This window comes from Cibotium barometz, chromosome 12 (assembly GCF_041138505.1).
Source record: "Cibotium barometz isolate CiBa-2024 chromosome 12, ASM4113850v1, whole genome shotgun sequence".
Lineage (NCBI taxonomy): Eukaryota > Viridiplantae > Streptophyta > Polypodiopsida > Cyatheales > Cibotiaceae > Cibotium > Cibotium barometz.
Window position 1 is genome coordinate 60925484 of NC_141057.1, and position 26936 is coordinate 60952419.

Genomic DNA, 26936 nt, shown 5'->3' on the forward strand with positions numbered 1-26936 from the left:
CCATAGTCAATCAGTCAGTCAGTCAGTCTAAGTCCCTTAACCCGCTTAAAGAGACGCATTCATGCATATACAGTCAGTAGAAACCTTAGGGTTTGCATCTAAAAGCATCCTGCATACTGCACATCATTCATGCATTGCATCTAGACCATTGCAAGAACCTCAAATAGCATCTAGGAATTATCCAAGATTTATCTAGAATTTTTTTGGTATTTTTTCATCATTTTCAGCATTTATACATCATCATTAAGCATTTAATGTTTATGGAGCAGTCGGCCAGCATCTAGTGCCAACCGACTAGCAACATCACTAGTATAAATAGAGACTTTGCATAATCATCTATTCATTTCATCATATTCAGCAAGACAGCAATCAAGCGCTTGTCATCCACAGCCTCAGGAGCATAAGTGATTCCAGTTTCAGTCAGCTCTCTTCAGCGTTTGTCTCCTACAGCCCTAGGTGCCTCAAACGCATGAGCATTCAGCCATCTACATCAGTAAAACGCATCAGTTCAGCATTCAGCCTTGCGTTTTCTGCATCCACACAGTTTTCAGCATTCATCATATCATCGTTTTTCTCCAGCCTCTTGCTGAAGGTAAAACACAGCATTTACATTCATTTACAGCATTCATATACAGTCTAGAACAGTCCCAAACAGCCCCTCTCTCAACCCTAGCTTTGCATCCCTCCCTCATACCATTGGGAAGAGTGCATAGGCTCGAGATTGGACATCTTTGGTGCTTCTACAGCAGTGCACAGTTCAGCCTAACACTTGGTCTTTAGAGGTCTTGCGTTTGGCTTATCGTCAGTCTCTTTAAAGATAATAAAGCAAATACTATCTCGGTAATGGGATAGGGGGCCCTTCAGTGGGTAATTCGGGACCCCATACAATGTACAGTTTTCAACATAAATCTCTACCGTCAGCAGCTATGAGCATGATCTCACCAATGTCCTTCACAAGGTAAAACGTTATTTGCACATGACACTTTCTTGCCTTTTAAGCAACCCCTAGATTAGTGACCAAATCCCTCCTAGAGGTGATATGTCTAGAAGCTCCGCTATCAAGTACCATATAAACTGTTTCTCATCAACACTAAGAGACATGTGCTCCTATGTAGCATCATAACTGCATACAAGAAAAGCCCAATCATCATGCACAAAGTTTGTTGATGCGTCATCTTTGCGTGCACCTGCAGCAGTGGAAGAGTCACCAATAGCCATACCAAATTCTTCCTTGTTTTCTTTGGCTATCCTCTTCTTGCACTCACTGATGTAGTCTCCTAGCTTTTTACAGCAGTGATATTTAGCCTTCTTTTTTGGGCTTGTCAGCATCATTGTTGCCCTTATTTGATGGCTGTCCAGAATCAACTTTTGCCAAATAACCACCACTGGCTTTGCCTTTGCGCTTGTCATGAGCAACGAAGGCCTGATCACTACCACGCATAACGGAAGACTTGTTCTTTGTGTAACAATAAACCCATTAGTCTTTGAACTAAAGTGTTTCCGAGTTGCCCCCGCATGGACAGGATGAGAGACGTATGAAAATTCAAGTCAGTCTCTAGCAATGAAGACAATGTTCTAGAAACCAGTTCCTTTTCCGGAATCACCTCATCTACATTAAGCAATTGCTCCTGAAGATCCTTGATCTTTGTGAGATGATCTGCCATGATGTCACCTTCACTCATATTAAGATTCTCAAGCTGCTTCTGAAGATATGAAACCTATCCTCGTTCTTAGCTTGATACATGGTTTCCAAAACATCCCAAGCCCGTTGAGATATCTTACAAGACCTGATGCGCGGTATAATTGCTCTTTTTGCAGACAATGAGATCAAAGCCATTGCCTGGGCATCTATGGTCTGAACAGTCAGGTACAGCATTGAAGTGGATGCAGAGAGGAAGGTACAGACAACTACACTCACACGTGTGAAGCAGGGTTGTTGAAACAAGTGCCTGCAAGTACAGATTGGTACCGTTACTTCCTCCGGTGCAGATCCACGAGCTGATTTTGGTAAGCTCCGCATCTGTTCAGCTATCTCTCTTTCTATTGCCTTATGTCTGTTGCAGATTTGAGCTATCTGGCCCCTTGTGAGAGGAGGGGTATGGCAGATTGAAAAGGGTGGAGACAGAGGTTGAACAGTGAATGTATGCATGAGCTGAGATGTTGAACCATGTGCTTGAGATATGCCAGATGTATGCTCATGGCTGCCCTGCTTAATGGTCTTGGCTGATCAGACGGAGGCACAGAGTGTTGCTTTGAGACACAGATCTGTGTGTGTGAATCCTCTGTGCTAAGAGGTATTGTGGGCTGTCAGATTGGACATACAGGTGTAATCTCTTGGCTGATTTTGTTGTACTCAGCCCTTCATACTTTTGAAATTGAATAAAGAAATACCACAAGGGGCGCCAAGCTTTGGGGCCCAACAGGTGTCGCTTTGTTTTCAGATTTGGGCACTCTAGCTCCAATCTATTCTGTTTTCATATCTAGACTACAAGTGGACGGGTGACTGCTAGTCCACCGCACTTTGGTTCATACCAGAGGCCGGTTTCACCTCTCTTTCTTTTAACCTTTGACTCAGTGCCGAGATCACCGCTTCTCTCTTGCTTACAGGAGCTCCATTTTCCACCAGAAACGATGTTGAGGGTGTTGGCACTCTATCAGTCGCTGACTGCCTTTGTTCGGGCTCTAGGTGGTATGCTGATGAGATTTGTACCACCGGTGGGGTCAAACCGGGCTGCCCAGGCTATACATTGATGAGATTTCAGATTTCATGAACAAACTGGGAGGTATAATAAGTTTTCAAATGGAATACTGAAATCAGATTCAAAAGGACCCCTGATGTAGTTCCAACTTCCTTTTACTCCAGTAAGATCCTAACATGTTCCAAACCATGTAGCTACTTGAAGGGCTTACATGCTACAGCAGAAACATTCCTCTCCACTCTCAATTATAATTTATACTAGCACAAACTGATATACATGCAATACTACTATACCTATGCATTTGTTGCATTTTAAAAAATGCCTTACAAAAATTTATATCGCTTTGTATTTCAAGGGACAGTATTGTAAAAGAGTACCTGAGGAGTAGCATACGGTGCATTGTTTCCAAGAATAGATTCAACTGCAGAACATCGATAGAATAATTCCGTCGGATAATGCAGCTTCTGATCAAAGCTTGATTGGACCCATGCAAATGACCTCAAGCACAAAATAAACGAAGGTATTGTGTTGTGTTTTGATTCTGGTACCAGTGAATCACTCCAGTATGTGGTTTTGCATTCCGAATAGCACTCTTCCCACAGGAGATCGAAAGCCGAAAGAAGATGCGAGGATTGAAGAAGCCTTTCAGGCAAATCAAGACTTGAATTGCACAATTTTTCAAGAATTTGAACCAGTTCTAGACACTCCCAGTCTCTAATATTTAGAGCATCTCTATCATTATAGCCTTCCCAAGAGGTATCTTTCCAAATACTTGCAGCTTTGTCTTGCAGCTTCTTTTCAACAAGTTCCAACTTTACAAAATCAGTTGCCCCTAGCTCCTTAAAGAAAGATCGCCACTTGGAGCACTGCACATCTTCTGGCCAGCCTGGAAATGATCGAAAATATGCAGGATCAATCTCAGTCCATGATATTTGCAACCCCTTCAGGATTTTCTTGACATCAAAAGGGCAGCCAAATTCAACACCGAAATGCAAAGACTCTTCGCTAACCCTTTTGTAACCATTGTTAGTCACTAGAATAGCATTCTTTTGCAGTGTTCCCATTATATTCAACCCATCTGTTATGCATTGCTTGCAATTGGACTGGAGGTGCACCATGACAAAAGCCAAGCACTGCATAACAAGTGATTTTGGCTTTTCCCAAATATCATCAGAAATCATGCTCGGCAATATGTGTGTTGTTACTACCTCGTGTCCCAATATTTGGCCCACTCCAAGTCGATCGAGCATTAAGCATACAAGACTTCTATTTTCTGTCTTTGTCATCAAGGAGTCGTTTGCTTCAAAATCATCACTATCTTTACATGGAGGATCCAATAGCAAAGCATGCACTGTTCTCAACTCAGAATAAAGCAGAGGAAAATATTCTAACAGAGTAGTTATTTCGGTGACAGCAGTTGCATCAACACACGGTAGCCACACAGGACCATCTTCTATTGATGTATAACTCCCATTTGACAAAGGGATAAAATGCAAACTTCTCAGTCTTTTTAACTCTTCTACTTCAGCTTTTGTATGAGAAAAGCGCGAAAATTGTTGTGATTCACTCATAAAACATTTGTGAAGAGCAACCAGCCAGGAGCTTATCCATCTTGGGCCCAGTTCTTCCAATGCCTCTTTCCTTGTACATAAACATTCCATAAAGTCTATCAACACTCCCAATCCATACATGTGAATGCCAAGTTCAGATGCTAGTACAGGGGTAATAGCCACATCCCTGTGCAGATAATAAAGGCCCAGGAGATCCTGCAAGAGTTGATCAGGTAACAATGTCCTGGAAGACTCATTCCACCCTCCAAGGAGGACACAAGGCAGTGCCCATTTACCTTCACTACATTCAACCGGCAGGCACTGGCTAGCTCGAAGACTGGTAAGAATCATGCGTGGCAACGAGCAGAAAAAGCCTTGCACTTCACCTTCTAACGGAATAAAGCTCATAAATACAGATGCAGCTTTCCCTGGGTTTTGTTTGAAACAAGATACTTCCTTTAAAGCTTGGACTGCCTTTAAACAGACATTAGGTATCTCTGAAAGTAGCCACTGATTCCACGCATTATCTGTGTCTAAATCTTCACGAGAAGAGGGCAAAACAAAATCCCCCTGAACAATAAACCTCAGGCCATACGAGCGAAGAGGGAGAAATGAAAATACTTGTTGATGCTCATGACAGGCCTCGAAAACTCCAGGAGAAACCTCTCGTAAAGGAAAGGCCAAAGCAATCTCAGTTGTTTCAACTCCTGGGCGCTCCACAACAGCATTGAGCTGCTGCTTGACAACTAGCCAATAGGCAGAACTTCCATTATCTGATACTTCTACAAAACCATCATCTAGATCGAATCGTTGCATGATGCGTATTGAACCCCTCAGGTTATCTTTGACAGTAATGCTACACAAACGGTGTAAAAACAGAAGTAGAGATGGCTGAATATCACTAAGTTTTGAAGACAACATCTCAGCATCAGGCCCATTCATAACTGAAGATTTTAAAGGTAAAACCATGCATGTATTCCATGTTTGCTTTTCATGCTTTGTCACATTTTCAGTTGTGGACAACACTTCCTCAATGGAGTGCCAATCATTGACAGGTGGTATCACCGTCGGCAAGACGAAGCCGATATTTCCCTCAGAAATATCAAATTTGACGTGAAAACCTCTTGAATGTATCTCTGGAGAGTCTGTGATCTGAATATACACAGTATTTCAAGGTATTAGAATACTTTCTCCCAAAAAAAAAAACAAGATCACACTTTCTAAATTTTCTTAGAAGAAAGTAGGAAGAAGTATTGGAAATGTAGATTCCATTAGATTAAAAGCATAAGGAAGAAAATTCTTCATTGGAGTTCTAGGAGATTGCATCTAGCCTACAGAGCCTTGGTGGTTAACCAAGTACTGCTTGCCTCAACTTGGTTCATTGCCTCATGTTGATGCTTCTCTCGTGGATGCATTGACCAGCTGCAGAGATTGGTTTGCAACTTTAACTTGTCACGTGTGGATGGTACACTTGACACTCATGCCAAAGTTGCTTGGGAGATTGTTATACGCCCCAAACACAAAGGGGGGCTAAATATTATAGATCCGGATATACAGTGCAGAGCATTGCTTTGCAAGTTAGCAGTTAGGGCTTCCTTCCAAGCACAAAGCCTTGGAAGAAGTTCTGTATGTTTCACATCTGCGGATGTACACCTCATGGTGGTGGAGATTGGATGTTGAGTTCACGTTTCATCTTTACGTATAGGGCACCTTCCTCTCCACTTATGGTGGCCATTATAAGAGCCTGGGGTAACATGAGACATTTTTTGAGACAGAGGCTTCATAGATGAGAGGCTAAGGCTGATAGACAGCCCATTATGTGGAATGACCTCATTAGACATGAGGTTGGGTGACCTTTGGGTGCGTCTTGATATATACAATGGCCTGGATGGGAGACATGTGCATCAATCGTTAATGCTTGGAAGACTTTTAAAAGTCTTCTTATGGATTAGAGTTGCATCCACCTAGCACCTCAGAAGGAATCTTAGACGGATCAATCTCATTGATGCAGCTATACCTCATGACTGGATTACTAGCACATTTCACCGTCAGCATCATCCTCAGTGGCTGGGTGTTTTCTCCAGGACAAGAGTGCCATTGCAGGTGTTAGCCTTGCTGGATAGAGATATCGCGTTTTTTATTCTATCCGGGCAGGCTGGAGATTGATGAGATGTGACACGTAGGAGAGATTATTCCAGGCACTGCCCTTCATCTACTGAGAGTAGTTAGTTGCTCAAGGAAGCACTGGCATGTTGACCCTCCCCCTGACATTGTGACCCATGGGTCTTGATGATTATGGTTGTATGGTGGATGTCCTATTAAATATCTTCATTGGGATCCTGGTGGGTGGGAGTGGATTGATGCAGCCAATCCAATGAAGAGTCGGCCTTTTTTCAGCTTCATTGTCCGTAATGCGACGCTCCTTTTACTTGGACAGATTCATAGGACTCCTCCACTCAAGCCGTGCTGGGAGAGTCATGACATTACACCACTAATTCAAAAGAGATTTTGGCACAGACTTTGGTAGTCATACAGGAGGAGCCAAATCTTCCACTTCTTTTTGTTGTTCTTACATGGTGGCCTTCCATTAATCGACGGAGGGCTATTTTTGGTGTAGACCCTCCTGCCCAGATGCCCTGCCGGTAACTTTTGAGACAATACAACATTGCATATGGGCGTGTAGAGCTGCTCAGAGGATTTGGGGCTCTATAGGTCATCTTATGAGCAGATTGAGTAGAGAACCATCTATGATACTTGGGGTGCTATTGCTTGGCTCACTCAGTCTGGTCCACATATATTTCCACATATATTTTTTGAGGACATAGATTTGGACACCGCCATAATGATATGGAAAGGTGTGGCCCAATGTTGCATGCTAATGTGGATATTCCTCATACACAGTATAGACCACCTCTGCAAAAAGGATTGATACTACTTAGGAGATCATCACCGGTATCGCAGCTTGGCAGATTTGGAGGGCGTGATGTAAGGAGGCTATAGAGGGCATTCAGATATACAACATTCAGTGCATTTGTAGTATGTACTATATGGGGAGATATTATTCACATGCTTAAGACCACATGGGCTTGTATACTAGCACCATCCAGATCTCCGCAAGCAAAGCACATTGTTTTCATGAGGGACAAGGATCAAGGGATCTTTTTCTCATTGACCCCCACACAACTCTCTAGGCATCTTTGTGCCCCAGACTGGATGAGATCACCATACATTCTAGGATGAAGATTTTTTGCTCAAGCTTCTAGCTCTGATTTTTGTATGGTCTATCCATACTTAATAGAAGTCTCTTTTCTAGAAAAGAAAAAAAGAGCGACATGCACAAATTATAAAAGATAATGCAACTCTGCTTTGAAGTAAACTTACACTTTCCAAGGTCTATTCAAGCAGCGTAGCTTCTACAACATGTAATATCTTTTGAGCAGGCAAGAGTAAAATATTGAAAACAGTGAGCTCTACATTGACCAAAAAAAAAAAAAACTGTGGTACATACTCGGAAAACTGACTTGAATCCAATGCCTTTATGCCCAATATAACCAGCTGCCGACCCAGATTTTGTAGAGCTTCCTACATCACACAATGCCTTCATATTTGCAGGGGTAAAACCCAGCTCATTATTCACCACCACCACCCTTTTATCTTGTAATACAAATACTAGCATGGGATCCACCTCAGGTGCATATTGGTTATCATCCGCATTTTGCACCTGAAACAATATCACACAACCTATATTTATAAAAATACAACTTAAAGAGATGCAACTGAAAATAATCAATCTAAGTTTTACACTTTCCTTACCAGCTCAAGGAAAAAGTGCGAGTCTTGTGAGTACAATTCTCGAGAAAGACAGTTTAATGCTCTGCCAATACGAGCATGCTGCTTGGTAAGAAGCTTCAGCTCATTGCTTGGCAAATCCAAATCCATTCCAAACTCTTCCTTTCGAATCATGGCAATCACCTCACTTGCTTCAATTTCGTGTCTTCTTTGGTTCCATGCAACTACAACACCATCCGGAGTGGCACTATTCTCGCTAGGTTCTACATCACCACAGTTGATACCAAAGGCACTTGTATCCCTCTGTTCCCCTGATTCAATCCCCAAAGTTGATCGCAGAGATACCTCACCCTCAGCAAAAACCTCATCCTTTCCTGCCTTGTTATTACCAAAAGCATCTAAAGGCACAGTTTCAGGAAAATGTAAACGGGAAGCTTCTGGCAAGACAGTTTCATTTCTATTTTGTGGAGGCACTTGTAAGACTCTTTTGGCAACTGGACAGTGGGGCTCAAGAAACAAAGAATGGAAGTCCCTCACCCATTCGGTGATGCCTAAAGCTATACCAATTTCATGCAGTTTCATCTGATGCTCAGCAGTGATGCAGGAATCAAGCATTGCTGCTGAAGCACCAGGGATAATTCCAGTTAGTGCTGGGATGACTATAGAGGCAACAAATACAACAAATTCAGACGGCACACAAGATAGCAAGTCCAACACAAACTGAAATGCTCCAGAAAAGGACTTGCCCCCACTCCAATTTTCAACTGGCCCATACCTCAACCTTGAGAGAGAACCAGCATCTTCCAACACATGATGCTTGGCCCTTTTCGTAAGCTGACCTCTTTCATGGGCCAGAAAAGTCTTCCTCTTGTTTTTATCATCCATGTGAGGTCTTCCTACTAGTATCTCAATTGCTTGTGAGGAGTAAGACCTCAAAAGAGCTTGAGGAACCCGATCTACTCCACCATATACTGCCAAAAGTGAGACAAGTTGCAATGCCGCCTGTTTTCCTAAACCCTTGACAGCAGCAGTCAAAAAACTGTCAACAGTTGCTGATCCATCAATCCGTAGAATAAGCCCTTCACATGTTACCAAGCATACTAAGCCCCTGACAGAACCTTCTCTTTCCAACCAATCTAAAAGTGGGCCCAAGGTGGGTAAAAAGATGGCATCCCACTGCGACCATTCTAGGAGATTACATAGCATGGGTGCTTTCAGGAGACAATTTCTTGCATCTGTACTTGTCACACTTCCAAGCAAGCCAACTTTATGTAATTTTCGTGCTTCAAAGCCCTCTTTGTTCTTAACACTCCAAACGCCACCCTCTTCAGATGTTGGCAGCCTCCCTGCCTTGCCTGCCAGCAGAGCATATGAGTAAAAGAAGGAGAAATTTGAAATTCTTTCACTTCTAGAAAATTTGGTATGTTTTTCCACCAAACGAAGGCACCCCTCACCAATGTTGTTCAAATGGAACTGTCTAACTAATAGCTGCAAGACATAATTCTCAGGTAACTCATCAGCATCACCAATGGCCATAAGTACCTGAGATATGAAAGTTTGCAATCTTGCTTCAGGTAGATTAAAATCCCAATTTCTTTCCACTTTGCTCATGCGAATCCCGGTAAAAAATTTTGAAAGTTTATCCAAGTACTGTTCTACATATTCAGAAGAGTCTTTAAGCATGGACTCTTTTAGAAGAAGTTGCTCCAATAGAGTCCTCTCACACTTGATGATTCTATTCACCATCAGGTCAAACTTTTTCTCATCAGCAGCTAGTGCTGTGCAGTCTCCTAGACTGTTGTTGACATCCTTGCAAATTTCACCCAAAACCCCAAGAATTTCTTCCAGGACATTTTCTAAAGATGATTCCATTTGGCCTGCACTCAATTCTGCAGTAACACATTAAACGTTGAAAAACAGGAATTCATACTGAGAACATAGCTTTACAATTGACCTGCATTCAGAACAAAAACTTCAATGGATATCTCTATTTCAAATTAAAAATCAAAAGCTTAGTTACAATGCACGATCACAAGTAAGAATTGACCTATATACCATCATAAGACCGCAACATTTGTGCATACAAGCATAGCATGTGCATACACTTATGCGCAAAAAACATGTTGACTAATGGAATCATATCTCGTAGCCATAAGTTAGAAGTACGAAGCCTCAGTATCCACATTTAGGATTGATTATTCTATGGATCGCTGAAGTATGTCTCTAATCTGGAGCGGATGAGAAAAGGGAACTCAAGGGGCAGAACCACCTGAGTCTCTGTAGATTTTGTGCCTCTCTCTCTCTCTCTCTCTCTCTCTCTCTCTCTATATATATATATATATATATGTATATTTATATGTGTATAGATATATACATATATATACATACATACATACATATATATATATATATATATATATATATATATATATATATATATATATATATATGTATGTATGTATGTATGTATGTATGTATATATATAGATATATACATATATATATGTATGTATATTTATATATGTATAATACATACATATATATATGTATGTATACATATATATATATGTATATATACATATATGTATGTATGTATAGATATATACATATATATATGTATATATACATATATATATCTATACATACATATATATATGTATATATCTATACATATATAAATATACATATATATACATATATATATGTATATATCTATACATATATAAATATACATATATATGTATATATCTATACATATATATATAAATATACATACATATATAAATATACATACATATATAAATATACATACATATATATATATATATATATATATATATATATATATATATATATATATATACATATACATACATATATAAATATACATACATATATATATATATATATACATACATACATACACACACACACACACACACACACACACACATATACACACACACACACACACACACACATACATACATACATACATACATACATACATACATATATATATATATATATATATATATATATATATATATATATATATATATATATATATATGTATGTATGTATATCTATATATATATATATATACTTGTGAGCTCTTCTCTTCTCTACTCTTGCTTGCTTGTGCTCTATTGGATACTTGAACACTAGATAGATGCTTGGTTGATATGTATATACCTAGATGAATCCACGAACATGCCCAAATTCACCTTTTAGGAACGTGCAAGTTATATACTCATGGTAGTCAACCCACAAGACTATATAACTATCAACTCCATTATGCATAGTATAGACTAGATACTACGACATCCCCACTAACGTCATCGGTGTCCAATAGTGGGTGTAGAACTTTGTATCAAGATATGCTCTCACACACGCACTCCACACACACACACACACACACACAAGCATGTATTCACACAAAGCCCTTCGTACTGAGTTTCTCCCAAACCTCCAGAGATGCAGGGCAAACTCAAGCATAATGAAGCCTATCACTAAGCGAAGTAGCAAATAGAAAGAATTAGTACAACAAATAAGTAGTTGATAGGGCAAATGCACCGCTAAAGATAGAAAAAATAAGCACAATATCAATTGGCCGCAACACGGACGAAAACTTCACAATGTGAAATCTGCATGTCCGCTAATACGACTGAATTATATACCTAGATGAATCCAGGAACATGCCCAAATTCACCTTTTAGGAACGTGCAAGTTATATACTCACGGTAGTCAACCCACAAGACTAAATAACTATCAACTAGATAGGCTCTCACACACACACACACACACACACGAGCATATATTCACACAAAGCCCTTCGTACTGAGTTTCTGTCAAAACCCCGGAGATGCAGGTAAGACTCAACCATAATGATGCTTGGTTGATATGGTTTGAAAGTAGCTTTCCCTCTTCCATTAGCTTCTAAGAGAGAACCACCGCGAAGGACATTCTCTTTTTTCCTCCATCTGGGCATCGAGAGCTCTACCTTCACCCCATTGCCAAAGAAGCATTCTGTCTGTGCCAACAAAGTGAAGACACGGTACATCACTATGTATAATCTGTAATTTCTAGACAGCCCTAACAGATCCATCTTCCAGGAATGATGTGCCTAAAATGCACCCCTCACATACATGTTTGGCAAGGGCCTCAAGCTTTGGCAACTCTGACACCATGATCCATCTCTTGCCTTTTACGGCGTAACAAAATGCCAAAATTCAAGTGACTCATAGCCAAGCTTGCATCCGTACGTACGTACCTTATTATAAGGTACGTTTTAGCATACAGTACGGTATTGTACCATAATGTAGGGATCCGTACGTTGCAGTCCCCCCCCCTTCCCCCGACAGACCTTTGGTCCAAGATCCTCCCATAGTTAACGATTTCTCACCGCCCGTAGGCACCTGCCTATAGCCGCTTATTTATCCACCTGTAGGCGATGCCACCAAGGAAGCACCAAGGGGGGTTTTGAGCCCAAGACCTCTTGGTCCTAGGCAAACACCCTTACCACTTGAGCTATCACCTCATTGGCAAGTACATGGCAATTTTTAAAAACATTTTGGGCCAAAAACAAACCCTAGGCTGGCTGTCATCCCGATTTTAGCTAACTTATGCAAAGTGCGAACATAGCCATTCCTCTCATTGATACAGACATTGCAGCGAGAGATGATGATGATGATGCGGTGCCAACCTCTACGGTCACCACCATAGTAGAGCCACAGCAGCTGAGAGTATGATAGCGAAAGAAACATGTTGACAGATGGAGCTCTCATTTTGGTAATTGTGTTGTTGAATGTTCAAAAATGAATTGTTTTTTCATTCATTTTTCTGTATATATATATATGTACATTGTACAGTATATTTTTTATGTTTTTACGGACCTTACGTATTTAATGTACCTCAAAAACTCAACCCGTACCTGAATGCGTACCTTATTGTACCGTACCTTATCGTACATTTCTACCTTTCTCATAACACATGTGGCAATAACTGAACAAGTATTATGTGCCAATCTGTCATACCTGTCCAAGCTGTAAAGCCCATAGAGTACCCGATACCATAGTGATACCTCCATCACTCTTGTCATGAATTGTACACCTGTCATAGCACGTGTGGCAGTATTGAACAGGCAAGCATCAGGTGCCAATCTCTCATACCTGTCCAACCTATAAAGCCCATGACTTAAGAGTACCATATTGAAAGAATGTGCACAAGCGGAAGCAAATAAACATGAGAGAGAGAGAGAAAGGTTGCAAGCAAGAACTAGAGCTTTATTAGCTTGAGGTTACAGAGTACAACAGCCAGCAAACAGGGCAGTTGAAGATGAATGAATGAATAAAAGAGAGCAACTCTTATATACTTGTGCATGAAGCAGTCGGCTGTAGGAAACAGGCCGACAGGACTCCACGACAGCATGAATAGAGATGCAATATTTTAACACCTCCTCTGCATCTTGAAGTGTGCAAAAAAGTCAGAAGAAAACTGATGACAAAGGTGCGACCATGGACACCTCAGCATGGCCAGTACTGAGTACACCTCGGAAAATGCACATGTCAGCTTGTTGTCTTCATAAAACATAATGCCACTATAAAGAGCAAAAGAAAATCTGCTTGGCTCCAAACTCAAAGTAGAACTGTGAACACATCACATCCAATAACCTCGAACAAATGAACATGGAACACATCCTGTCCATAGTCTCTGCTGGCCAATAGTTCTGGAACTCATCCGAACCATGAAGGAAACTTGGTTGATCCTAGAACTCATCCGGACCATCAAGAGAACTTGCCTGTCTTCATACTTAGAACTCCGACACACGGGTCCCATGCTCCAGATTTAATATAAGCGAGCTTTTTGAAAGCCCCCTCTCCCGCCCACAAGCCGTTTCTGGAAGACAACACGCAGGGGGATGCCCTTAGGATCAGAGCAAGACACCAGTCATGTTCTCTCCAGACTGTAAGGCCTTGGGAGAGCTGGGGTTATCACTAGACGAGTCTGTGTCAGTGTCATGTGACTTGTCTTTGCCCTTCTTTGAAGACTTGCCCTTGTCCCTGGCTTTGCCTTTGTCCTTGGACTGACAATCCTTTGACAAATGGCCTTTCTTCCCACACTTGTAACACCGACTCCAAACTTTCTTCTACACTGTCGCGAGTGCCTGATCAGGTCCAATAGACGATGAAACTTTCAATTTCCCCTGTGAAACTAGGATGGATTCCTCTTCCAAGAGGAGAGTACACAGATAATCAAACTCGAGGGAACGTGTTGTGATCTGAACCCGCAAAGCTCGGGAAACCATGTCATAATCTGTAGGAAACCTAATGAGGAGGAGAGCAGCTAACTGAGAAGAGGTTAGGGCAGTACCCATTGCCACTAATTGGTCATGAATTACCTTAACCTTCATCACAAATGACTGCATGGAAGTCCCTGTTGTAAACTCCAGGGAAAAGAGCTGACCCAATAGGTTGACAAACCGCATTGTAGAGTCTCGTGCATATAGATCTGTCAGCTTTCTCCAAAAACAGAGGCAGCACAATCCAATGTTTGCACGGTGGGGGAGACCTCTGGTGAGATGGCTCGTACAAGTGCAGAGTGAGCTTTTGAGTCTTGATTCTTCCAAGCCGAAAGTTCTGCGAGAAAGACATCCTCCTGGTCCTGAGTCCACTTCCTAGAGCTGGTAGGGCGTTCGGGCTTTCGTTCATGGCCCTGAACAATCTCCCAGAGTCCCTTGTGTGTGAACCAGACCTTCATCTGTAGCTTCCAGTGATCATAGTTTGAACCACTGAGCTTGTCCTCCTTGTTCGTGCAAGGGGGGACCCATGTCTGCCTCAAAGAAGCTATGTCTCAAACAACCTCTGTAACTAAGCAAACCACGTGCTCTCTCAAGCACCTTTCCACAGGATCCAGCTAGGGACTAATAGCCCCCTTTGAAGATGCAGGCTGGACAACAGCAAAAGAAACCCAAAAAACACACCACCGGGAACCTCCTACCGGAAGAGGGAGGGGATCTAGGAGGGGGAAGAGCTGATGTGCCACTTGTTTGATGCACTTACTGAATCTGCAGCTAGACCTCCTCCACTTGCCTTTGTAGAAGAAAACGCAGCCGGGGGGCTGGCCGACTGCAGTTGGAGAGCTTGTACAGCAAAAAACGCAACTAAGAAAGAAGAAACGCAGCCACTGTTTGAAGGATCTACAGCCTGGAGAATCTAGGGAAGCAGAAAATGGAGAGAAGCAGATTGTGCAGCAGCCAGAGCCTAGGCGTATGATACCATGAAAGAATGTGCACAAGCGGAAGCAAATAAACATGAGAGAGAGAGAGATTGCAAGCAAGAACTAGAGCTTTATTAGCTTGAGGTTACAGAGTACAAGAGCCAGCAAATAGGGCAGTTGAAGATGAATGAATGAATAAAAGGAAACAGACCGACAGGACTCCAGGACAGTATAAATAGAGATGCAATATTTTAACACATACCACCGTGATGTCTCCATCACTCCAGTCATGAACTTTACACCTGTCATCAACAAATCTGACCCCTAGGCATGCCCTAGCAATGGCAAAGAGTGAAAACAAGTTCTTTTTGATGCCTGGCACAAACAAGACTTCTAAGAGAGTGATTGTCCCACCATTTGCAGCAGTGAGAACAACCTTACCAACTCCTTTTACTCAAAACGAGGAGTTATTTGCACATCCTTTTTTTTATTCAAAATATTTTTTATAGGTCCCATACCATCCTCGCGTAGCTTAGGCCTTTCCCTCCCTATCTGCTCCCTGCACGAGGGGAAGACCCTCCTGAGATACGACAGCTCATCCTTTTCAGGAGGAGGTGGGACACCCTGTACAAGCAAGTAAAAGGCAACAGATACCTAGACGAAGAGGCCTTGCAGTTCCAAATGTGACTATTCCTCCTTGAGGAGCATACATCATGGACAGAAGGATCATACCCACAGTGCACAATGAACGCCTAATCATCATGTGCATAGTTTGTTGACTCCTTTTTACCACTTGGTGCTGATACATTAGCCAGAGCCATGCCTAGTCGTCAGATTTTTTGGCATTCATTGATGTAATGGCCTGGCTTTCAACAATAGTTGCATTTGCCTTTCTTGTTAGGCTTATCATCCCCCCTTCTCGGGATCCTTTCCAGAATACTAGACTGATTCTGCCTCTGGCTTATAGCCACCTTCAAAAAAGGCTTTGCCTTTACCTTTTTGACTGGCAACAAATGCCTTATCTCCCACATACATACTAGTTCAGTTTTGCCGAGATTGCTCTTCTTGCAAGAGCACTACAACCAACTCATCAAAAGCAAGGACATTGGGTTTACCCTTCATTATGAGCCGAAGCGTAGATGCAAACCCCTGGTATGAATCCAATAGAGCTGTGAGAACAGTAGACACCAAAGAACTATCCCGATAGGCCTCATCGATACATACCAACTATGCTCTCAGATCTTTAATCCTTGTGAGGAACTCATTCATTAAATCTCCCTCATTCATATGATCGGACTAACTCCTTGCGCAAGTAGACTACTTGTGCCCCATTATGCACTTGGTGAAGCACAATAAGCGAATCCCAAGCATGCTTTGTAGATTTACATGAGCAAATATAAGGAATAATGCTCCTTTTCGCTGAAAGTGCCACTACTGCATGTGTCGGTGAATCAGTGCCATCCCACCTGTCTTGTTCCGTTGTGGGAGGTGCGGAGGCGGATGCCACAATTACATCAGAACTCATATCACCATCCAAAGTACCTGTACTATGTTGTTGTGCTAGCCAAACATGGTGTACCTCAATGCCAATAACAACATTCCAAAGCCCTTTGGCGACCAACAACCGATAGTTAGTCCCGTCAAGCTTATCCTCAACGGAAAGTATACCAAATACATCACTGCTTGCCATTTAGCCTGCAAATAACTAATCTCTAACACAAAATGTAAAATATCCCAACTACCTACAGCAACAAGTATTGTCAGTGCCCATTGAATGCAACTGATATAGTTGCCAGTAGATCACTGCTTTAAGATGGAAACCTACAAAATGTATGAAAAATTAGAGTGTAGAGTGTGGAAATGATACTTGGTAGAAATGCAAAAATCGATGATAATGTTGACAATGTTGTTGAAGCTAAGCTTAAAGATGCGATGGCGAAGATGACGACAGCTCTGTCTGCACACCAAATGCTGCTTCTATTGTGAAGAATATCCACAATCGAACAAAAACAGTTCGAACTGACACTCCCTCCAAATGCTTACAGAAACCTTAAAGCATGCAAATGAGCCCCAAACACTCCAAAACTCACAAAAAACTTTGTTAGCTTTAACAATACACTATAAGATATACCAAGGATGTCTCTTTCCCCACAGCTCGCTGAAGCTCCCACCTCCCCTCTCCCTGCTCGCGATTCTGCATAGCGCCTGTCGCCCCCCCTGCCTGCTCGCCCCCCGCCTTCCCCTCGCTCCTTCCCCCCTCCGCCTTCCCTGCATTGCCCGCCGCCTGTTTTTTTAGGGCCCCCCCCCCCCCCCCCCCGGGCCTGCTTCCGCTGCTGCGCCCCCCCCCCCCTTTTTTGTTCCGCCTCGCTTCCTCTCCTCGCGCCTTCCCCCTTGTCTTCGCGCCCCCCTCCCCTCTGCTGCGCCTCATCCCCCCCCCTCCGCCTGCTCGCTTCCTCCCTTCCCACTTGCGCGCAGCCCCCGCCTTCCCCCCTTTTTAGGGTTTCTTTTTTCTTTTTTCTCCTTCGCCTTCTCCCACCCCCCCCCCTCCTTCTTGCTTCCACCCCCCCCCTGGGATTTTGTTTTCCTTTTTCGCTCCGTATCCCGCCTCTCTGTGTGCAGTTCGGTTCCAACAGGATCCCGCCTTCGCCGCAGCTTCAGACTCTGATGGAGGCTCCTCCCGCCCCGCCTCAGAGGGACTCATCCGCAGCCCCCTCGCCCGCCCCTGAGGTCACCCCCATCAGGCTTTCTCTTTCGCCGGAAGAGGAAGCGAGCCCCACCGCAGAGGTGGAACGCCTCCAGGCTCATTCCACCATCTGCCGTATAGTCGGCACTCGCCCCAGCAGAGGGGAGATCAGGGATCTTCTTCAGGCCCGCCTTCTTGCAGATGTGGGCAAGATCCTGGATGTACAGCTTCTGGGCCGGGGACATTATCAGATCGAGCTCGAGGCCGCCCAGAGCGTTGCCAAGGTCCTTGCCATGAGTCCCCTTGACATCAGGGGTGCTCGGGCTTTCTTCAGACCTTGGCAGCATGGATTTGACCCAGCAGCGGCGGAGCAGGGAGAGCGCCTCTTCCATGTTACAGTTTGTTTCCCTGGTCTCCGCCGGGAGTATCTTCCGCTCCTCTCCAGGCTCGGAGCATTGGTGGGCTCGGTACTAGAGACGGGCCCCTCAGCAGCTTCAGTGGTGGCCACAGCAGCTGGGCTACCTTCGGTCAGAGTGTTGGTGTCTGACATCTCCTCCCTTCCTAAGGTCATTCAGCTACCTAGGATAGGGGGGGTGGATAGATCAGAGATTGGAGTTCTCGGGGCTCCCGAACCAGTGCTTCATTTGCAGGCAGGTCGGTCATCTGGCCAAGGCCTGCCCTCGCAGGAGACCTCGACCCTCACCACAGCAGCAGGCTACTGATGGCCCGCCCACAGATTCGGCTCGGCAGGCTGCCTCCGGGACACCTGCTCAGGCCACAGAGACCTCGGAGTGGCAGCCTGGACAGGGGCGCCGCCGAGGGAGACAGCCACAGCAGCACGCCCAGAGACCGCTGCAGCAGCAGCCACAGTCTCAGCCTCACTGGGTTCCCGTGAGGAACAGCTTTGCTCCCCTTCAGGAGGAGACCCCTGCAGCGACTGAGGACCAGGAGATGCCAGCACCCCCTCCTTCACCCCCCCACCCCCGTCCCCTCCCACCGCCTCGCTTCCACCTTCGCCTCCTCCCGTCTCCGCTCCGGTTTCGGCAGCGGCTCCCTCTCCACCTCCCTCGCCTCCCCCTCCTCCCCCTCCGCCCGCCTCACCTTCCCGGGAGGCCCTGGCAGTTCCCTGGCGCTCACCTGCAGTCCGGAGAGCGCTGAGCACTGACCTCGCTCGAGCATCACAGAGGAGACCTATGCCGATTAGGGCCTCACGGATTTCATCTATCCGCAGTCGGCTGAGTCGCCTTGGCATTAGACAGCGCTCGGAGGCTTTTGATTATACCTTCACACGGCTTTTTGGAGCAGAGGGCCCCCATGAGCCAGCACCCATCCGAGTTCATGTAGTGATACCTCCGGCCCGCGGGGAGGAGGCACTAGACTCAGCGGTGGCCTTCTCGTTCCCTCTATGTGGACCTTGTGACCGGGAGTGGACTCTAGAGCTCGCTCTCAGCACTTTGAAGACTCAGGCAGTTGAGTTTTCTCATCACATGAGCGATCTGGAGGTGACAGATGTGATAGGCCGACTTTGGGAGTTGGCTCATTTTTTCTTGGATCCCGGGAGTGTGGATACCTCAGGGATTCGGCATTTGGTCGTGCGCATAGTGGCAGACTTGGCACGCGACCCTGGATATGTGAGTATACACGAGGTTGCTCTGTCAGAGCAGGAGGCAGTCGCCATGGGCCACAGCCACTGGCGCCTGATCCGGGATTCTTGCAGTACACCGGGTGGGCAGATTCGCAGCCGTTCGGATGGGGACTACTCTCCATCCAAGCCGCTTGCGAAGGCCCGCCGTACGGCTGAGACAGCATCCACCTCAGCAGGGCATCCATGAGGATCATCTCATGGAATGTACAGGGCCTTGGCGGAGCACACTTTATACGCTATCGAGGTTGCTTGAGGCAGGAGCTTCAGAGATGCCTGGTTGGTGGCAGCATTGATATTTTGATGATGCAGGAGCACCACTTGGGTGAGAGCAGGATCCGGAGATATGGTTCGGTGATGCCTGGTAGATGGGACACTTTTTGGTCTGCAGGGTTTGGTCCTTTGGGTGGACAGGGAGGAGTATGCATGGTTATTGCAGATGTATGGCGGCAGGCCATTGTGGATCGAGGGATCATTGTGCCTGGTAGAGCACAGTATGTCATTCTGAGGATGCATGATGAGCTATTGGGTGTGCTCAACATCTATGCGCCCAATCATGCTAGTGCCAGAGCAGAGTTCTGGACTCAGGTTACAGATGCATTGCTAGAGGCCGCACATTGGTGTGTTGGGGGAGACTTCAACATGCTTGAGGACCCGGCAGATAGGGTGGGAGGCAGTCATGTTACAATGCACGGCACGGAGCTTGCAGCTTGGGACCTTTTTGCATGTCACTGAGGATCACTGATGCATGGCAGCATGGGGCTTTCTCCCGGTCTCAGGACAGTCTTAGTTTCTCTCGGTCGGATCGCCGACAGGGAGGGACTAATCTATCACGGATTGATCGCTTTTATGTGGGCGACTGGTTAGGGGAGCGAGGGGGCTCCGTCGGCATTCTCGCTGGCACCTCATTTTCAGATCATGCGCCAGTTATATTGACATTGGAGGAGGGGACACGGGAGCCCAGCTTGCAGTTGAGGATCCCAGAGGGGGTACTTACAGATCCCAGTCTCGCTGAGGACATTGAGAGGATCTGGCATGATAGTCAGTGCTCTGACCAGGATGCAGCGGGCCAGTGTGCCCAGGGACTCATTGATCTTAGCTCTTTTCTACACGCTGCAGCTTTGACACGACTGGGAGAGATTCGCGAGCGGGAGCAACGGCTGAGACGCAGCCTTGCTTCGCTACAGCGCCTTCAAGAGCAGCAGCCTGCATGTGAGTGGGTGGCGTCCCAGCTGAGCCAGGCACGCCAGGAGGTTAGAGAGGTAGAGGAGCAGAGACATGAGTTTTTTACTATCGTCGTCAGGCCTCTCAGTGGACGCAGCTTGGTGATAGAGTGACTGGAGAGTTTTTTGAGATCACTGGACCCCGTCATGCGCGAGCAGGAGTCCGCCAGCTTGGTAGACCGGATGGATCGGTAGCTACTGAGCTCGGGGAGATCAGACCCATTGCTACTGCATTTTATAGTGACCTGCTTTCAGCGGAGCCAGCCACTGAGGATCGAGATGTTTGCAGACAGACTGTGTGGGCCCATGTGCAGAGGAGGGTCACAGACCATATGCGTACAGTTCTAGGTGCGCCTCTGTCAGAGATTGAGCTTGCCGAGGCCTTGAGGGTCCTGCCGCGACATAGTTGCCCAGGGGAGGACGGACTGACGCCGGCCTTTTTTATGCGCTATTGGGACCTTTTGGGGCCAGGCCTCCGCAGGGGCTTTCAGCATGTTTTGGACACTGGGGTGATGCCGCATAGCTTTTCAGAGGGCTTGATCTATCTTATCCCCAAGGGGGAGGGAGTATCAGATGACATTCGGCATTGGAGGCCTATTACGATCCTCAATACTGTCTACAAGGTCTTAGCAAAGGCCTTGAGTTTGAGGATCCAACCCTTCCTGGGGGAGTTGATTCATGCTACTCAGACAGGATTTATCAAGGAGCGCAGTATCCTTGACAACATCTTTACTTTTTGGGAGGCGACGGCCCGAGCTAGATTTCTTGGCGAGGACTTGGTCGTGATGCTTCTCGATTTTGAGAAGGCATACGATAGAGTTGATTGGGGTTTCTTAGAGGGCACTATGCTTCCCCTAGGCTTTGAGCCAGGATGGATCAGAGGGGTGGCAGCTCTGTATTCCACAGCTCGCAGCCAGGTGCTGATTGCAGGAGGACGGGGGCCGAGTTTTGAGCTGACCAGATCAGTCCGTCAGGGGTGTCCTCTCGCCCCTTTCCTTTTTCTCTTCTTTGCGGAGGCTATGAGTATGTATTTGACGGCAGAAGAGGTTGGTTTGAGAGGACTGCAGCTCCCAGTCCGGGGGGAGGACCTGCTTGATGCTGAGTTTGCAGACGACACGGGCTTATTTTTGCATGGCCATGAGGCCAATCTTATTCGGGCTGAGCAGTCGCTCCAGGTTTTTAGTGCAGCTTCGGGAGCATTGATCAATTGGCGCAAGACAGTGGCCTTTTGGATCAGTAGTGCTCCCACTCCGGCATGGAGCCCGGACCCCGGTTTTAGATGGATTCCTCCAAGCACAGCAGTGCGGTATTTGGGATGCCAGATTGGCCTAGATTTGTCACCTGAGCAGCAGATTGCCCCGCTTCTTCTGAGCATTCGGAAGAAGCTATTGTATTGGAGTACAACTCGACTATCCTTGGCTGGGAGGGTGGTGGTGGCAAATCAGGTGCTATTAGCGACCATGTGGTACATTACGTCTTGCTGGATTTTCTTGAGCTCTTGCATCAGCCAGGTACAGAGGCTGATCAGGAACTTTCTGTGGTCTGGGAGGGACGGTCAGCCAGCTCGGGCAAAGGTTGCATGTGCAGTTATTACACTTCCGCTGGCTCAGGGCGGTTTGGGCATTACAGATCCAGTCGATCAGAGTAGAGCCTTATTGGGGAAGCTTATTGTTCGGGGGTTGCTTCCAGGCGCTGAGCCTTGGAAAGAGCTCCTCTTGCAGCGACTGCAAGCTCGGGCGCCCCCAGCAGGGGGTACTTGGGCACCAGAGATTCACTGGATCTTCATAGAGATGAGGAGGACAGGCCTCAGTAGAGGATGGGAGGACAGATTTGCTTTGAGTATCCTGAGAGCTTGGGAGCTGCTGAGACCGGGGCTCTCTCAGCGGCCTCCTTCTTGTGTTGAGGAGCGGGCCAGACAGCCGCTCATCTGGAGCCCAGCGGTTCGCACGGAGCAGGGTCATATGCTGGGTTCTCGGCCTCGTCTAGCCTGGGGACCTTTAGCGACAGGCCCAGCTCGTAGTTTTGGAGACTGGCAGGCTTTCTGCAGTCTACCAGAGGAGATCCAGGTGGAGAGGCTGAGTCACTTCAGAGGGGGGTTGATTATGAGGGATGATATACAGGAGGCACTCACAGAGGAGTGGTTCACGCCTCTCGAGCCAGTGGCCCCACGGTGGATGGGAGCCTTTACACAGTTGGAGATCCTGATTGCTGTCAAAGCTAGCACTGAGGATGGCAGATGCCTCTACTATGAGATTCAGGATGAGGGCAGACTCCAGAGAGTGGAGGTGGAGTCGCCTTTGGTTGCAGAGTGCACCTTTCAGAGGATTCGGGTAGTGGCCGCCGCTTCTCGGAAGTGGCATATTGACCCCGACCCTGCTGATGTGCTCCCGGATTGGCGCATATGGGCATATGCAGCGCGCCCCTTGGCCCGGCTACAGTGGGACCCCGGGGAGTACGAGTGGCATGATCCTTATGCATCCCTTGAGGCCACAGAGATCACCTTTTTCCAGTATACTGTTCGGCTGGGGCGGCATATTTTGACGGCGAGGACGGTTTCTCCAGCGGCAGCGGGGCATTGGCGACTACAGGGACTCTCACAGGAGTTCCTGGAGGATTTCTGGGCTCGGCTCTGGGCTAGTCGGCAGGCCCGCAGGATCTCGGCTTTTCAGTGGCTGGTCGCCCACACAGGGGCTCAGCAGTTGGCACTTGGCTTGTTTACAGCGGTCTTCCGGCGGCCTGCGTCCATGCGGCCACCCTATGGAGACACAGAGACATTGCCTTTGGGACTGCCCTCAGGCACAGCAGATTTGGCTGCGGATGCTGCGTATTCTGGCCCCCCTCTCTCCAGAGGGTATGTTTAAGTGGGGTGCCGCTGCTTGGTTGACTTCGTCAGGGCCTGCTATGGGCTATGAGATGGAGCAGGGCAGTCAGGCCATCAGATTTATTAGGGGCCAGCCTCGCCTGGTTCCGGCACCGGATTTCTCGTCCGCCAGCTGGACACAAGAGAGGGATTTACGATGGGAGCTCCTCAGCAGCCTCACCATCTGGTTCACCTGGAGGGCCCGGTCTTTACGGCCTTTGAGGGGAGATTGGAGCCACCAGCAGAGACTGTACGGGGGATTTGGCAGGAGTTGATCCACACCCTGCGAGGACAGTACGACCGCATCCGGGGAGACTCGGATGAGGCGATCTTACGGCACCAGGCCTTTCACACCACTTGGCGTTGTGGCCCTTTCTACACCTTACACACGGGATCCCCCCGTTGGCACTACAGGCCACCTGTTTGGCTCTTCCCCCCCCCCCCCCTATTGTATGATTTAGCCGCTCAGTTCTTTGTACGGATGCTTGTATTTTGCAGCACCTAGGGAGAGTCTCCTGGGCTGCCATGATGTATTCGCTGCTCTATCTCTCTTAGGAGCAAGAGAGATCTTTTGTAGCCCTACGGGCGTTTTTATATAACTAATGAAAGGATCTTTTCTCGGAAAAAAAAAATACACTATAAGATATACCTTCTCCACCTAAGAGGATAGCTCAATCTGAGACAATCAAAAGAGCCACTCGATGTCACCAATTGGCCGACCATTTGGTCCATCTCCAGTTTTTGTGTCTCGTTCACTCGAGGCCAAGCCAGTGTCTCATGTGAAGAGGCCAGTATTTTGCTGACATGGACGGGAGCCAGACTGGTGCCACCCGTGTGTTAGCAGGAAGGTGTCGTATGGACGGGAGCCAGCAGACTGGTGCCACCCATGTATGACCTGGATTGTGTTCTATCCATGGGATTGTCATGCCATGGAAGAGCCAGTATTCGTGCCGTGTCTTGCCTATGGGACTGTCACTCCATAGGGAGGCTCGTGCCTAGAACTGTCTTACCTATGGGACTGTCACTCCATAGGAAGACCAGGATTTATGTTTTACGTCGTGCCATTTTTGTGCCGACAGATATTTTGTACTTGTTCCATGAACGGGAGATATGTCCATGATACTATTTGCACTCATGTTCTGCATGTTTGAAACTGTTTTTGCATGACTTGTATTTCTGTGTTTGCCTGTTTGACGTGTCACTTACTGAGCGGGGACGCCTGCCAGTGAGTCGTGAAGTCTGCTCTGTCTTCTGACGAGTTTTGGTGCATGTGAACAGGTGGTAAGTATATTGCACATGTCAGTTTAATATTTTATATTCTAACCTTTTGTTTTATAAGGTTATATGTTCACTCACTTAAAAGTGGGCACCCCCTTTGGGCACCCACTTAGGGGCCAAGGTGGGGAGCCTCACTTAGCTTGTGTGTGTGGGAGTGGGTGCATGGTCACCTACCCACACCACCATAGAACTGGCCGCCCACATGCATACGTGGGGAGCCAGCCAACACTATTTGTTTACTTCACTCCAATATCTACAAAAAGAAGTACCACAACCATCCTTCCAGGCAGATGATCGAGCGAACATCTCCTTCGCTTCAGGGGTACGCTTCATCCTTCACGCTGCTCCTCCTCATGGCAACCTAGGCGACTGCTGAGCAGACTGCCCATCTGCCTCCCCTGCACAGCGGCTATACTTCCTCCCATACAGGTGGCTGCACCTGTTTTCCTGCAGGCTGCTCTGCCTATTCAGCAGGCAGCTGCCACCACCTGAAGGCTACGCCTGTGCTCCTATCAAACCGCAGCCAAGCGCTTCCTGTCCATTCAGGCTGAGTTACAGCCGGCAATTCAGTTCCTCCACGCCTCTTCAGGCTGCAGCCAGACGTCTCTTCCCTTGCAAGCGGGTGCTCCTCCTCTCACAGCAGGCGGCTGTGCTCTCTATCAAGCGGCTGCGCATACTCACCCAGGCGACTACTGTACTGCTGCGCAAGCTCTCTCTCAGGCGACTGCATCTCCACAGGCAGGCTGCGCATACTCACCCAAGCTGCAGCCAGGTGTCTGTGTACAGCAACCAGGCACCCCTTTCTTCTCACAGGCGGTCCTCAATAGGTGGCTGCGCCTGTCCAAAGCTGGCGACTGCACAAGCCTCTCCTTCCATACAGGCTGTTGTATCCTTCACTAGGCGGCTGCATCACTAAGCGGCTGTAGCAAGACAAGCTACGCCTCCTCCTCCACAAGAAGGCAGGCTGTGTCCTGCACAGCAAGTGGTTATACCTCCTTTCCATAGGCGGTGTTTTCTTTCTTCAAGTAGCTACATCTTGGTGTCCCACTCAAGTAGCTACACACACAAATACCTCGGGTATTGGTCTTCAATCTGCAACCTACAAGTAAGTGAATTTTCATATTTAAGTAAAGTACTTTGTGATAAATCTGATAAGGGACTCTCTCCACGGCAACACCCGTTCGGTGCGGGGTAGCCCAAGCTCTTGGAGAACTACGGTCCAAAGGTGCTGAGATCGGGAGAGCCAGGCGTTAGTACGAGAGCGCCTGTTTGTGCGTGGTCTTGGAACACCAGTGGGGCGCTCTCCGCGGAGTCCAGTGAAAGCACAGGACCGTAGAGACTGGACCATGCTAGTGGTCGTTCTACTTCGAATATCTACTTCGAGCCTTTTGTTTGGTACTGTATTCATTTGTACATGGACATCATCTAGTTCTTGGAACCCATGGAGCATTGTATTTGTTAAATACTCCCAATAAATATATCATATAACTAACAGGTGGTATGACCCTTGAGTCCTGGTCAAATTGTGAAGCTCTCTACCTTGACCTAGTACCAATACCAATGATAGCCCTCTCAAGGAATCATAAAATCAGCCTAATCTTGATGAAACATAAGAGATTCGCCTTCCCGATCCAACTCAAAGTATCTACAAACTGATTCTCAATCTACCCTTCCTATACTAAATCTCCATATCAAAGTCTTGCATAAGCTCTACCCATTGTGCCTTCCTCCCTCTCGGCTCATGTTTAGTACAGATGTACTTGATCGATTCATGGTCAGTCAAGACGACAAATTTGGATCCATACGAATAATGTCTCCATTGTCCAAATTTTCAATGTATTTATAACCGCATACAACCCTTTCTCCTAAGTATGCCACTTGACCTAGCTATCATCAAGCCACTTTTTTTCAAATGCCACAAGTCGGCTCCCCTAGAACAAGGCAGCCCCTGAGCACAAAAGGTAATACAAGAAACTCGTAATGGCGATGTTGTGT

General features: G+C 46.5%; 1 protein-coding gene across 3 annotated transcripts in view; it reads right to left on the reverse strand.

The window, feature by feature from the left end:
* The window catches only part of LOC147633643 (protein NO VEIN-like), a 105487-nt gene that overhangs the window by 56300 nt on the left and 22251 nt on the right, over window positions 1-26936 (reverse strand). For 2 of the 3 annotated variants that reach the window (XM_086806796.1, XM_086806793.1), the window contains 3 exons: window positions 8063-9927; window positions 7758-7970; window positions 3077-5401 (listed from right to left, as the gene is read on the reverse strand). In XM_086806796.1, the coding sequence (XP_086662922.1) occupies window positions 3077-5401; window positions 7758-7970; window positions 8063-9927 (4403 nt within the window). The remainder of the gene's footprint in view (window positions 1-3076; window positions 5402-7757; window positions 7971-8062; window positions 9928-26936) is intronic. The other variant, XM_086806795.1, reaches the window with a different exon arrangement.